The 12,494-nt window shown below is 49.2% G+C and overlaps 5 protein-coding genes across 5 annotated transcripts; 3 read left to right on the top strand and 2 right to left on the bottom strand.

Moving 5' to 3' along the window:
- Positions 1-82: 82 nt before the first annotated feature.
- Positions 83-2,158, top strand: N7537_002202 (putative cyclopropane-fatty-acyl-phospholipid synthase). The gene is made up of 4 exons (XM_056893260.1): positions 83-211; positions 288-774; positions 825-1,576; positions 1,648-2,158. Exons 1-4 carry the CDS (start codon positions 104-106, stop codon positions 1,852-1,854), a joined length of 1,554 nt encoding a protein of 517 aa, XP_056758255.1. The 5' UTR covers positions 83-103; the 3' UTR covers positions 1,855-2,158.
- Positions 2,159-3,095: 937 nt separating this feature from the next.
- N7537_002201 (EXS domain-containing protein) lies at positions 3,096-4,658 on the bottom strand. The gene is made up of 5 exons (XM_056893259.1): positions 4,530-4,658; positions 4,414-4,463; positions 3,666-4,348; positions 3,295-3,611; positions 3,096-3,187 (listed from the first exon to the last, which is right to left on the bottom strand). The coding sequence occupies exons 1-5, from the start codon at positions 4,612-4,614 to the stop codon at positions 3,114-3,116; spliced, it is 1,209 nt and encodes a 402-aa protein (XP_056758254.1). The 5' UTR covers positions 4,615-4,658; the 3' UTR covers positions 3,096-3,113.
- A 775-nt stretch (positions 4,659-5,433) lies between these two features.
- On the top strand, positions 5,434-6,564 carry pex10 (ubiquitin-protein ligase peroxin 10; the record flags this gene model as incomplete). Its single annotated transcript, XM_056893258.1, has 1 exon — positions 5,434-6,564. The coding sequence occupies one exon, from the start codon at positions 5,434-5,436 to the stop codon at positions 6,562-6,564; it is 1,131 nt and encodes a 376-aa protein (XP_056758253.1).
- Positions 6,565-7,011: 447 nt separating this feature from the next.
- Positions 7,012-10,855, bottom strand: N7537_002199 (3'-5' exonuclease; the record flags this gene model as incomplete). The annotated part of the gene is made up of 3 exons (XM_056893257.1): positions 7,012-7,178; positions 7,247-10,680; positions 10,737-10,855. 3 exons carry the CDS (start codon positions 10,853-10,855, stop codon positions 7,012-7,014), a joined length of 3,720 nt encoding a protein of 1,239 aa, XP_056758252.1.
- Positions 10,856-11,234: 379 nt separating this feature from the next.
- Positions 11,235-11,903, top strand: N7537_002198 (RNA-binding protein LSM5; the record flags this gene model as incomplete). The annotated part of the gene is made up of 6 exons (XM_056893256.1): positions 11,235-11,259; positions 11,312-11,368; positions 11,428-11,466; positions 11,522-11,549; positions 11,748-11,811; positions 11,865-11,903. 6 exons carry the CDS (start codon positions 11,235-11,237, stop codon positions 11,901-11,903), a joined length of 252 nt encoding a protein of 83 aa, XP_056758251.1.
- Positions 11,904-12,494: the final 591 nt, after the last annotated feature.

Here is a 12,494-nt window from a genome sequence, read left to right as displayed (position 1 = left end):
CTTGGTCTAGCCCACACCGCCCCCGGAATTGCCCACATCTTCTTATTTACTCTCTGGCCTCTCCTTTTCCTTTCCCATTCCTCTCAATTGACGCCTCGCCGCCATGACGACCATTCATCCGGACTCCACCGAGGAGTTCGAATATATCCAGACTCCGGCTGCCCCCGAGCAGACCAAGCCTGCCTTCGACTGCGGTGTCCCGACCACCCTGGTAAGTCCACAGCTAGAGCCATTCGTGAGGGATGTTTGATGAGCCTAGTACCTAATTTGCTTCTTTTACTCTCCAGTACCCGACTATTAAGAATGCTCCCGTCCCAGCTGATTCACCCGGCAGCGACAGCTTCTCCAATGGCTTGATGATCGCTCTGGAGGTCATTGTGCCTTGGTGGCTGGCTCGCCAGGTTGGTGGAGGTTTCTACACCACCATATTCTTTGCTCTCTTCACCTCCGTTCCCGTCCTGGTGGCCTTCTGGGCTGTCTCTTCTTCTGTTTCTCCTCGCAAGACCGAGAAGGCCAAGTACTGTGGCCGCCCCGTGGAGCACTACCTGCAGTTCCACAGCGAGCACGATCGTGCTACCTACCGTGGCAAGAGTAAGGTCCCCATGGAGGTCTTCTACGAGAAGTACTTCAATGGCGAGGTTGACTTCAAGGGCGATGCTCTGGAGTGCCTCGAGTACCGTCACGACTGGGCCAACTTCAAGTTCACCACTGGTCTCTTCAAGCACTTCCTGTTTGGTTTCATCCCCGAGATGCTGATGCACACTCGTTCTCAGGGTAAGCAACTCTTCGTGCAGCGCCGGTGGCAATTCTAACCTTATTTCTAGACGAGGAGCAGGTCCGTGATCACTACGACCGAGGTGACGACTTCTACGCTTGGTTCCTTGGCCCACGCATGATCTACACCTCCGGTGTTATCAGTGATATCAACAAGGAGGAGACCCTCGAGGAGCTCCAGGACAACAAGCTGGCCATTGTTTGTGAGAAGATTGGTGTCAAGCCCGGTGACAAGATCCTCGATCTTGGCTGCGGCTGGGGAACTCTTGCTCGGTACGCCTCGGCCTACTACGGCGCTCACGTTACTGGTATCACTCTTGGCCGCAACCAAACCGCATGGGGTAACAATGGTCTTCGCAAGGCTGGAATCGAGGAGGACCAGAGCCGCATTATTTGCAGTGACTATCGCGATGCTCCCCGTGTTGAGGGTGGATACCAACACATCACTTGTCTCGAGATGGCTGAGCACGTCGGTGTCCGCCACTTGTCTTCTTTCTTAACTCAGGTTTACGACATGCTCGACGACAACGGTACTTTCTTCCTGCAGATCGCTGGTCTCCGCAAGTCCTGGCAATACGAAGACCTGATCTGGGGTCTTTTCATGAACAAATACATCTTCCCCGGTGCTGATGCCAGTACTCCTCTCGGTTTCGTTGTGGACCGCCTCGAGGGCGCTGGCTTTGAGGTCAAGGCTGTCGACACCATTGGTGTGCACTACTCTGCTACCCTCTGGCGCTGGTACCGGAACTGGATGGGCAACCGCGACAAGGTCGAGGCCAAGTACGGAAAGCGCTGGTTCCGCGTAAGTTTCTTTCACTGAGTCCTCGGTCTTTCCAAGGTTGGTTCGCTTTCTAACCATTGATTTTTTTTTAGATCTGGGAGTACTTCCTTGCTTCCTCCACTATCACTTCCCGCCAGGGTGGTGCCACCTGCTGGCAGCTTACCCTTGTTAAGAACATCAACTCCACTCACCGTATTGACGGCATCGCCACTCAGCACGGTCTTGCTGGAGCTCGCCAGAGCGCCATTGACCGCGCTGGTACCCTTCCCAAGGCCCACATAATCAAGAAGGACCTTTGAAGGATTGATGAACAATCCTAGCCCTCATCTGCTTCTCCGGGGGTCCATATCAGCCCCCCTCGGACTAGCATGACGTTATATGAAAGGGCGCCGCAATATGTGGATGTTATTCTACTGTGAACATATTGAAATGTTTAACAAGCATGTATGACGTGAGTGACATGAGGTGAAGTGAGGTGAAGCTGAATTTCATGAATGGTTGTGGAAGAAAAAGGCAGGAGATGGCAGCGGAAGAGAAGCATGGATAGGTCAGAGGCCTATTTGGCTGGTCCGCCTGGATATTTATCTCGATATCTATCTATGGTTGTGTTTCTATTTCTTATGTCTTGTGTGGGAAGGATATTTGCACGAAGTCAACGAGTCTGTCTTTGTCATGTTATTTTTTAGAAGTCAATGGACTATTTTCTTTAGATCAACAGTCGTAGCTTATCCCCTTTCAAATTACCGAGATTATAACTTCCACTGGGCCCATTTCTCGCATGCCCAGGTGGTCGGTTGTGCGTTCATAACACGACCGGCCCAGGAAGCTCGCAAGATAAGGCAACCGACTTCTAGGGCTTCCACTTTCTGCTGGCACCACATCTCTACTTGTTATCGTCTAATAAAATATTAATATGTGTCTATCAACCGAATTCAAGTCTTCAATCATTAGGTTCGTCAATCACCAAAACACCAAGAAAGGCCATTAATCCAACAGACTAACAGCCAATTAGACCTCCTGACAGCTAAGCGCCGAGAAGAAACGAAGGAAAAAGAAATAAAGGACCATGATTGCGATCCAATAGGATAGTGGTATATGTAAAGAGGGAAACAAAGGCAGGGCAGATGCAGACGTCAGACCAGGTTGACCCTAGGTAAGTATTGGTACAATGAAGAGTAAACAGGAATCCAGAGAAAAAGAAAGTCATGCTTGCCGCAGGCCCAGAGATCCAAGTCCAAGGAATCTAAGAAATCATTGTGCATGAGGTTACACACATGTAGCTGAATTGAGCCCCCCAAAAAGAAAACAATAGGCGTACAAGGGCGTGTGATGGGATGATTTCACACACGCCCGAAAAAAACAAACAAAAAAGAGCCAGAGTCAAGCTCAAGCCTCATCTATCGCTGCTCTAGCATTAGATTGGGTAGGGATATCCGGGGTTTTGTTAGGGGGAGCAGAATATGCCCGAAGACTCAACCGTTGTGTTGGGTTAAGAGGGAGAGTTTTTCTTCGTCATCGCTTGAAGGTATGATCAAAGACGGAAAAGCTAGAGGTAAATCTAGTCCGCGTCGAATTTGTGGTTGTATTCGCCAAGGAGGACATCATCTGGGCCTGGGCCATGGGTATTTCGAACTAGGGCACAAAAGGCGTGAGTGGAAATGTCCGAAAACCAGGATAACAGTGCATGGGTGACACGGTTGAGATCAGGGGGAGTGCGGGTGCACAGGGGGAAAACATACTCCATTCAGCTTCAGTCCGGAAGAATACCCACATCCAACGTCGTACAACTTCGAGGAACATGAGCAACCATAATCCGCTTTCTGTTTCCGGAATCCAGCCGAGGCCTGGGACGATGCGCCATAGCCATGAGAAACGAAGGACCAGATCTGCGATAATGACGTAGTGGTACATCTTGTCGGATGCGAAGTAGCGATATCGGCGGAGTCCGTATGGATGGGCGCTGTCGCGACGTTGGGGGGAGAAGAGAGTCATATCCCAATCCTTGACCACATCCCACCAGAAAGAGTAGCCAGAGTTGATAAAAGAGACGATAAATCTGTGGAGTGTTAGAGAAAAGCATAGACACAATATACGAGGAATACAATCTTACAGAAGGCGCATCATGCTAACCTCGCTATATCCACGAAGCTCCAAGGGATTGTAGTTGCGCATTTTGGAGGCAATCCAAATGACAGGGAACGCAGTTGCGTACTTGAGAGCGTTGGCCAAGTGCTGGTTGACCTTGTGTGTCTCTCTCCGGGTGACTGTCCGACGCGCACGAAGATATTCAGTTAAACACTGACGAAGACGAATCAAACTGGGAACCGCGAGGATGATCGGAACGACAATTTCACTTCCGCAGGCCCGGTTGGGCTTGGAAGTAGCGGCGAAGCCATCGGTGAAGAACATGCAGAAACTGATATACAGATCTCCGATCACGCGAGCATAGCTAGTTAGGGCATCTGCCAGCAGAATGTCCCCAAACTTGCCATCCTGAGTCTCGGCCAGACCACCAATACTGATCCGCTTGAGGGTAAGGAGAAATCGGATACGGCCGGCACGAGAGGCGCGGTTGAAGGGCCAGATCAGAATAAGGAGGAGGATAATGAACACCGACTGTGGGATCCAGTCCAGTCGCTCTACCAATTCAGGGGACCGGCGGGTGGCAAGCCAAAAGATGATAAACCACAGGGCAAGTGGGATGGTGAAACATGTGGCCAGGCGATAGACGGCGGTGTGATGTGGGCGTTGGGAGGATGTGCGGGCAGGATATTTGATGAGCGCCGGAACGTCCTAGAAGTATAGGAAATCTGATTAGCCGTCGGAAATACGATGGTTAAGTGAGGGGCGCCACTTACAATGTTGGCTTTAGCCAGGTATTGAAGGTTGATACCCCATCCCCAGAAACCTAACCCCTTGTGTTAGCACACACCTGATTGGGATCCAACCCCCTTTGGACAGGAATGTCACCTACCAGCGACCAAGATAGCAGCTATACGTAGCGGCAATGGGAAGATCAGCCCAAAGGCATCCAATTGAGCATGTTGATCAACCGCCATTATTCCATTGATCAGGGGGAAAGGGAGGATCACAGGGAAAAAGAGAAGGCTAAAAAGTAACAAAGACCCCCTTATACCACAAAAGAAAAGAATGACTAGGAGTGAGTCGACGTCTTTGAACGGAAATTGAGACTTTTCCCTTGAAGCAGTTTAATAAGCGGAGCGGAGAGTCCTGGAGCCCTGAATGCCCTGGAGAATACGCACCTGGACTAGTCACAGTCCGGTCTGGAACCCCACAGGTCAAATTGGGTTTATTATGGGTATAATTAGAACTAATTAGAAGCACCTCTCAGGAGAAGGAAGATCGAAACCTCATTTATTGGAACTAGTTACGTCGTTCAATCACAACGTACACATGTCATCATAAAGTCACTTCTTAGGAACATCTTAGGAACATCTTCTTTCTGCACAAAAAAGGGGTACCAAAGGTACATTTAGCCACTGTAAGCCTCCCGCTCTCATCTGCCCAGACCCAGGTACCTCCCAAGTACCACATGTGGGACGCTTGCGTCCGTATGGGAAATTGGAAATTATGGTAATTATGGTATTGTGGGTGTAACAATGTAACAACTGACGTAATGTGGTAATTAATTTATCCACCGGTTTGATCAGGTGACCTAGGTCAGTCAGGTCACATGATGTCTTTCTATACCGAGGCATGACATCCGAGGACAACTCCGGGGAAATTGTTATCTGCTAGGTATGAAAGCTGGGGGATTGAGCCTGTGACTCGTCTTAGGGAATGCACTGGGCTAGCAAATATCATTGACCCTCACCCTCAAGCTTAATCTATATCCCTATCAAAACCCCTACATTGTCATGGCGGACGACGACTCCCATCTCTCTCTATCAACCCCGAACTCAGCCCTCGGCTCATCTACCTCACACTTCTACCCCTTCGCAACCTCACCAGACATCATCCGCTCGCATGAGAAGGATGCATTTCTTACAGGCAGCCTGATTCAACAATCCCAAGGCATCGTCCGGGCTCTCCGTGGCGCCCGATACGCCCACACCCACTCCGACGCCATCAAACACCTCACAGAACTCCTCTACTTCACCCTAACAACCGCCATCGGCAACCGCACCCTAGGCGAAGAATACTGCGACCTCGTACAACTAGAAGATGACACCCTCCAATTACCATCAATCGGCCGTCGCGTGGGGTACATCCTAAGTAGCATCCTAGTACCGTGGGCACTACAACGACTTCTACCCGCGCTACGACAGAGAATCCGCAATAAGCTCGAGCGCAACATTGCACGCCAGCAGTCACAAGCGGCGCAGCAGGCTGGCCTGCTTAATAAGCCCCAGTTCTCAACTACCCCGACTAAGCGACCGTTGTTTACGAAACTGCGCATCCAGCAGTATATCCTTGAACACCTGGACTCCATCACATCCTTGTCGCCTATTTATGCACTGAGCATTGCGACCTTCTATTTCACGGGCTCGTACTACCATCTCTCCAAGCGACTTTGGAGTCTGCGTTATGTTTTCACAAAGAAGATCGATGACAATGAGCAGCGTATCGGATATGAGGTTCTGGGTGTGTTGCTTGTTCTCCAGATCGCCGTGCAGGGATTCCTGCACGCTCGCAAACTCGGCGCGAGTATGAATGAAGACGAGAGCCTGTCTGCGGACGCTGGCCAGTCGCCCGGGCAGGGTGGAGCTGTTATTGCTTCGATTCAGAACCCGTCTTCCATTCCTCTTCTTCCTGCGTCTGTGCCTCTGTATGATCTCGAGGAAGACCCTGGCGCTGTCTCGTGGATCCCTGAGGGTCAGCAGCGGAAGTGCACCTTGTGTCTGGAAATGTTCAAGGATCCTAGCGTTACGACCTGTGGACATGTATTTTGCTGGATTTGTGTTCGGGACTGGGTTCGTGAAAAGCCTGAGTGCCCGCTCTGCCGGCAGGAGGTTTTACTGTCTAAGGTGCTTCCTCTAAGAGGGTAGCTATGTGGTTAATTGAGGCGATAAATTTTCTAGTGCTTTCATGGTCTTCATGTATATTGCTGAAGAGATTGGCGCTACTGATACATGTATACACTTATTTTGGATAAATATATACCCCCTTTCTTCTATTTTATTCGAGCATGGTTTTTCATGGACTGTATGGTTCGATTGAATCTTGATATAGATCAGCCGATTAATATACGTTCACCGGTACAATGTAGAAAATGCAAGAATGCACGCCGTTTAAGAATGCAAGACACAAAATACCACACCAAAGGATATAAAAAAAAGAAGAAAGTAAAAGACGTCTCCGATCGAAAGTGTACAAATATATGCTCCAAAGTTGTGCAAAATAAAACAAAAAAATGGGGGTATTTAGGGGACGCCAAATGTAATTACATGCGTTTGGGTCTGGAATCCATGAGTTGGAGAACTGGGATCTACATATCAGACCACTGGGTCTTCCTCGCTGTTGACTGCTTGTCCAAGCGGAAGAACAATGGGCTGGTTGAGTTCAGCGAACGCAGGACGAGGAGGCATTGGGTTCATGGCTTGTCTTTTCGCGTCCATGGTATAGAACAAACGAACACAAGCGTACGGATCCGTAGCGGCATCTAATAATAAAAAAAAAGACAATATTAGCATATCAGGAGAGAGATTGTGCAGGCCTCTAAGTACTCACATTGAACCTGACGATAACTCAAAGCCCGTGTCCAATCACCGCAGCGGACATCATCACTTTTCTCAAGAGGGAGACCGAAATGCTCATTTATTTGCTCGCTGAGATTGACGCCCCTCTTGTTCACCAATTTGGGATTGTCTTTGCCGTATTTGATCAACTTGTACAAATGGCTGAGCTCGAAAGTGGCTTTGGCATCGATGCCAAGATACTTGCGCAGCCGCGTGCAGTCTGCCTTGATTGAAACGCCCACTTTCATGACATCGGGAGATTCAATGAGGCGTTTCAATGATGGGGAAACCAAGTCATCCAGAGAACGTGCCGGCTTGAAGAGCGCAACCTGGAAGATGGCGATACGCTCCTCGTTTGCGATTTGGATCACCGAGACATTGCTCTGAATGCTGTCCCAGCCGGATGCTTGAGCCTTCCATTCCATGTCGAACCCAATGACTTTGCTCCCCAAGAAGTGTTGCACAGCTTCTTCGGTACTTTGAAGGGTCCGGCAATAGTGCACGATGAGTTTCCGGCCATCGGGGCTGTGCTGTGAGCTGTGGCTCCAAAACTGGGGTGTTGAAGATGGGAGTTGTTCATCTGTGGAGTCATCTTCTTCAATGGATTCTGGCTCATGTCCAGTCACGGTATTTGGGACCGAGGTCATATCGGTTTCAATTGACCGTTCAGATGGAGAATCATCGCTGACACCACCGCTTTGTCGAAATTGTGTTTGGTGGAAAATTGCATCCGTACTATACTTTCTCCCACCGTTTGGATCTGGTTTAGGGAACGGTTTCCTCGGCAGCATGGTTGCCGGCCGTAGTCCGTTGTGTGTCCGTGTGCTTGGGGATCCATTGGCTTCTCTTGGAATTGGTGGACGGAGGCCATCAAGTTGTGTCTCCGAGCTGAGGCTCACCTCTTTGCTCTTCGAGAGTATGGGTGGTGGCTTGGGAAGGACTTCCAGGTTCGTCTGGCTAGCAGGCGCATTAACTAGGAACGGGTTGAACTCAGGCGCGTCGAGGCTTCTATATCTTCTCTCCCGGAATTTGAATGATGGTTTGTAGATGAGCCGACTGGGCACCTGATTTGTCTTCCTAGCAGGCGCCTTGACTAGGAACGGGTTGGGCTCAGGCTCTTCGAGGCTCGATTTTCTCTCCCGGGATTTGAGTGACGGCTTGTAGATGAACTGACTATCCTGCCGATTGTCCTGACCCGCAGGCACATCGACGGGGGGTGGGTTGGATACAAGCGTGCCCACTGTTGTGTGGTCCTCGGCTTTTATTGTCGAAGGATTCGGATCTAGGTTGTGTCCGAGGCGGCTGTCTTCTTGACTACCTTGGCTAGTAGCTAACTCAGCTGCATGCTGAGGTCCAGCTTTTCGCTTCAGTATCTGCCTTGTCCTTCCCGAGGAACCTTTTGTGGGTATCATAGCCTGACCAGGCTCCTGATTGCCCTGACTGGCAGGCGAAAACTCGGAATGGGCTGGCAATTTTCCTTTCATATATCTTGAAAGGCGGCTTTGAGATAATTTGATAAAAGCGGCCTTGGCCTTGGGAGATTCGGATTCCTCTCGTCCCTTCTTACGCCAGGTCTTATTCGTCGAAGAACCCAGTTCTAAAATGTGGGGGATAAAGGAAGAAGCCCGCCCGGTCTCGCTATTAATTTTGTTGTGGATAGACTGCCAATCCGTTCGCGTCTGCCGGATGGCCATTACGGGGATATAAGCGTCAGAAGTGAGCTGACCCATGCGAGTAGTCCATTTCTTGAAGCCACGGACATCCTGGCTCATTGGATTGAGGACTTCAAACTTTCCAGCGAGATAGACGCGTTGTCCCATTGAGTGTAGCAATGTTTCTGATTGAAGACGCAGCCAGTTTAGACGTCTGTATTCAGAGATCAATTGTCGAAGATCGCTGCGATGTTTCTGGAATTCTATGCACCAGTCGGCTATTTTTGGAACAGCGTGCTCCATAGTCTCCTTGGTGACCCAAGTCCACAATGTCCCAAGATCACCTTTGAGGCTGTGGTGGAGGTACCAAACTTCATTTTGAAGCCCCCACGTGAGAACATCAATCATGAGCAGTGGCGCTATTACATCCAGCTGCCGCCAGTAGATATGTAGCTCAGGGCTGCGTGCGGGTTTTGGCATCCAAAGACGCTTGTATTCGAGATAAATCTTGTTGGATATCATGAGTGGATTGTTGTGTAAGTACTGACTCGCCGGTGAGTTCTTTGGGGCACCCAGTGCAAGCGCAAGTAAGACTTGCTTGTCGGTAGCTTTGTGAGAACGTGCAGATGAAGCTTCGGCCATGACATCCTTCAAATTCCATAGTTCACTTCGTCGAAGTGGATGCAAAGCCTCTTGCCTTCTGAGCCAGAAGGCACGATGATAATGCGCGCATATACTAAGCTCGCGTTCACTACGCTCAAGGATTTCTTTGTACTGGCCAAACACCCATTTATCGGTTGGGTGAAGGGTCGAGCTTTTTTGAAGCTCCCAGCAAAGGTCCCTGATGGGGAAAATTCGCGTGTTAAGACGTTTCAGTTTCAACTCGTTGTAGTTCTTCTGAATGACTTTGCTTTCATGAAGAACTCTATCAATTCGACTTCTTGCGGTATTCCGGGGACGTAGGTAATCATTATCGAGAGTGTCTCTCAACCGACAGATGGACAGCTCAGAAATGTCGACCAGGGCTGGCAGGAGTGCTTTTTGAGCCGTACGAAGAGACTTCTTCCAACCATGGATCTTCTGGGCAGATATTTCCAGCTTTTTTTCCCATTTTGGAGTTCTACCAAAAACAATGCAGCAGAAGTCATGGTCGATCATTCGACCGGTATTCTCTGCTTGTAGAACTTTTTCCGTGTTGTCCGAGACCACAGTTACGATGTGCGCGCTGATGAAGCTTGACAGGCTTTCCAATTCAGTTACACATTCTTGGGTGGTCTTTTCGGCATGGAGAACCTGTTTTGTTATCCGGGAGACCACATCATTGATTCGGTTTTGAAATATTGACGAGAGAGCTCCATATTCAGATTGATAGGCTAGGTTGGCCTTGAGGGATTCATCAAGAAGGTCATCAACTTGTTTGTACTTCAATTGGATAAAGCTCTCAACAAGTTCCTGATATGGAGGTAACGAATTGAACTCCTTTTCAATGCGCAGACGTTGAGCGACTCGATTTTTCCCGTCTACTCTCGATCGAACCAAGCTGCCCAAGTCTCGATGTCGGGTAGGGCGGACAAAGGCCGGCCGCCCTGGAATTCGTTGCACTGGTTTTGGCTCTGGGACTTCATCGTCGTCATCCCATATGCCTTCTTTGCGAGCGGTATCGGAAAAATATCGCTTTGGCTGAGAGATCACGATCGGGACGTACGAGGAGCTTGTATTCGGTAAAGACGTATGTCGGAGCGTTGGGACAGATCGTGGGCAAGTATCGGGGCTACTGTAGTTTAGTTAGAAAAATAGGTGTTGAAGCTGGACACAGCGAAGCGTGCTTACCGCTGCTGCTCAAAAAGCCCCCATCGCAGTGTCTTATAAGATTTGAATATGTCGAGGTGACCGCTATGTTTTGCAATCGAAGACGGGGCCCTCCGACTTGCTAAAAGATTCGGCCGCATTGGCATAATGTATAACAAGCATAGTGGACCAGCCTGAAGGCCCGCGAAGCAATCGGGTATGATCAGTTTAATGGACAACAAGTGTCAGCTCAGTCTATGGGCAATCAACAAAGCTGCATCTAGAAAGTCAATTAAAGATCAGGATAGCACTCCATGTTGCGGAGCTACAAGCGCGCAAATCAACTTTGAGAGTTGCCTCTAAACCTTATTTGGCTTAGTCCCTCGGGACGGATCATCAGAGGTGCCGAGCGACGAACAATCACGTCGTTTTCTATATTGGTCTTGCTCACGCGGAATGCTCGATCATCTTTGTTTTTAAATCAAGATCCTACCCAAGAAATTTTTTATTCAGTGACAATATTTTCTGCCTCCCGGCATCATGGCTTCTCAGTTGCTTCCTCTCGGTCCGTGCCTAATGACCCAAGAAAACCATGACCCCGCTAACTCGTTTGATAGAGCTCATTGATAAGTGTGTCGGCTCCCGGATTTGGGTTGTCATGAAGGGTGACAAAGGTCAGCTAAAATTCAGAGGTTGGTAATGAAAGTAAATCCTCGTACTAATACTTATGAAGAGTTCTCCGGGACCTTGCTCGGATTCGATGACTACGTCAGTGAGTATCCCTGTATAAAAAGTGACGATCTCATCAGGCACTAATTTCGATTTAGACATGGTTATGGAAGACGTGACAGAGTTGTACGTGCTTTGATTTGATTTGATTTGATTTGGATTTTCTGGCTTTGAGCTACCCTTTTTTTTCTTCTGTGGTTGTGTTTGGTTGCCTTGGCTCCTACACCCCTAAGCAGTGCTCGTTGCTCTCCGTCTGGATTTGCAAATTTCTATCGAAATTCTCGACAACTTTTGTGATTGGACCCTGGACTAACTTCCTCTCAGCGACTACACCGGTGCCCAAATCAAGCTCCCCAAGCTCTTGCTGAATGGAAACAATATCTGCATGGTAAGTTGATTTACCTTGAGGCCGTCTCGGTGCTTCATTAACTCCTCATCCAGTTGATTCCCGGTGGTGAAGGCCCCGTGGCAAGCTCATGAGCTTGAGATACCCAGTTCTTGCCCTGACGAAAAATAAAACTTTGTGTATTAATGATACCGAATGCAACGACATAGAACAAAATTGTTGAACGAATGAACCTCCATGCCAAGCGTGCTTTTCGTCTCTCCCCCTTCATCCCGTGTCTCAAATAGCGCGTAGCTCGTAGCTCAGCGTAGTAGAAGACAAGAAGATGTTGCCAACAACGCACGAGAGAAACTGTTCTTTCCACAACGAGATGTGCATCTCAGTGATGGCTAGTCACAATCCAGGGGTGTCCACGGGTCTTCCACACTATAGTCCGCCAGACAGGACTAGCTGCAGCCTCCAATAATATACGGGGTAAACCATGCAGGAACTAGCCCGCAAAAGACCTCCGGGCAACCAGGGATCCTAGATAAGCTCTCCAACCACAAGCCGTCTCTACCTGAAATCAGGGTATCAACGGCTAACCCCGGTCGCCGTGCGAGATTTACAGTTTACAACCGGCTATTATCAATATCTGGAACCATCCTATCGATACGAGCAGAGGCCGCTGCTGCGTACTGATCGGGCATTTCTTCGTGGATATCACGATGCATGATGTAGCGAAA

This window comes from Penicillium hordei (genome assembly GCF_028827395.1).
Source record: "Penicillium hordei strain IBT 12815 chromosome Unknown utg000001l_segment0_segment0, whole genome shotgun sequence".
Taxonomy (NCBI): domain Eukaryota; kingdom Fungi; phylum Ascomycota; class Eurotiomycetes; order Eurotiales; family Aspergillaceae; genus Penicillium; species Penicillium hordei.
The sequence above is the reverse complement of the archived record's forward strand: the minus strand, read 5'-3'. Positions and strand labels throughout refer to the sequence as shown.

Excerpts from the sequence above, each read along its gene's own strand:
- N7537_002201 (XM_056893259.1), bottom strand. The coding sequence starts at position 4,614 with ATGGCGGTTGATCAACATGCTCAATTGGATGCCTTTGGGCTGATCTTC. Across the intron at positions 4,464-4,529 it reads AGCTGCTATCTTGGTCGCTG|GTTTCTGGGGATGGGGTATC; the intron begins GTAGGTGACATT and ends ACAAGGGGTTAG. Across the intron at positions 3,188-3,294 it reads CCGGACTGAAGCTGAATGGA|TTCGAAATACCCATGGCCCA; the intron begins GTATGTTTTCCC and ends TTTGTGCCCTAG.
- N7537_002202 (XM_056893260.1), top strand. The coding sequence starts at position 104 with ATGACGACCATTCATCCGGACTCCACCGAGGAGTTCGAATATATCCAG. Across the intron at positions 775-824 it reads GATGCACACTCGTTCTCAGG|ACGAGGAGCAGGTCCGTGAT; the intron begins GTAAGCAACTCT and ends CCTTATTTCTAG. Across the intron at positions 1,577-1,647 it reads ACGGAAAGCGCTGGTTCCGC|ATCTGGGAGTACTTCCTTGC; the intron begins GTAAGTTTCTTT and ends ATTTTTTTTTAG.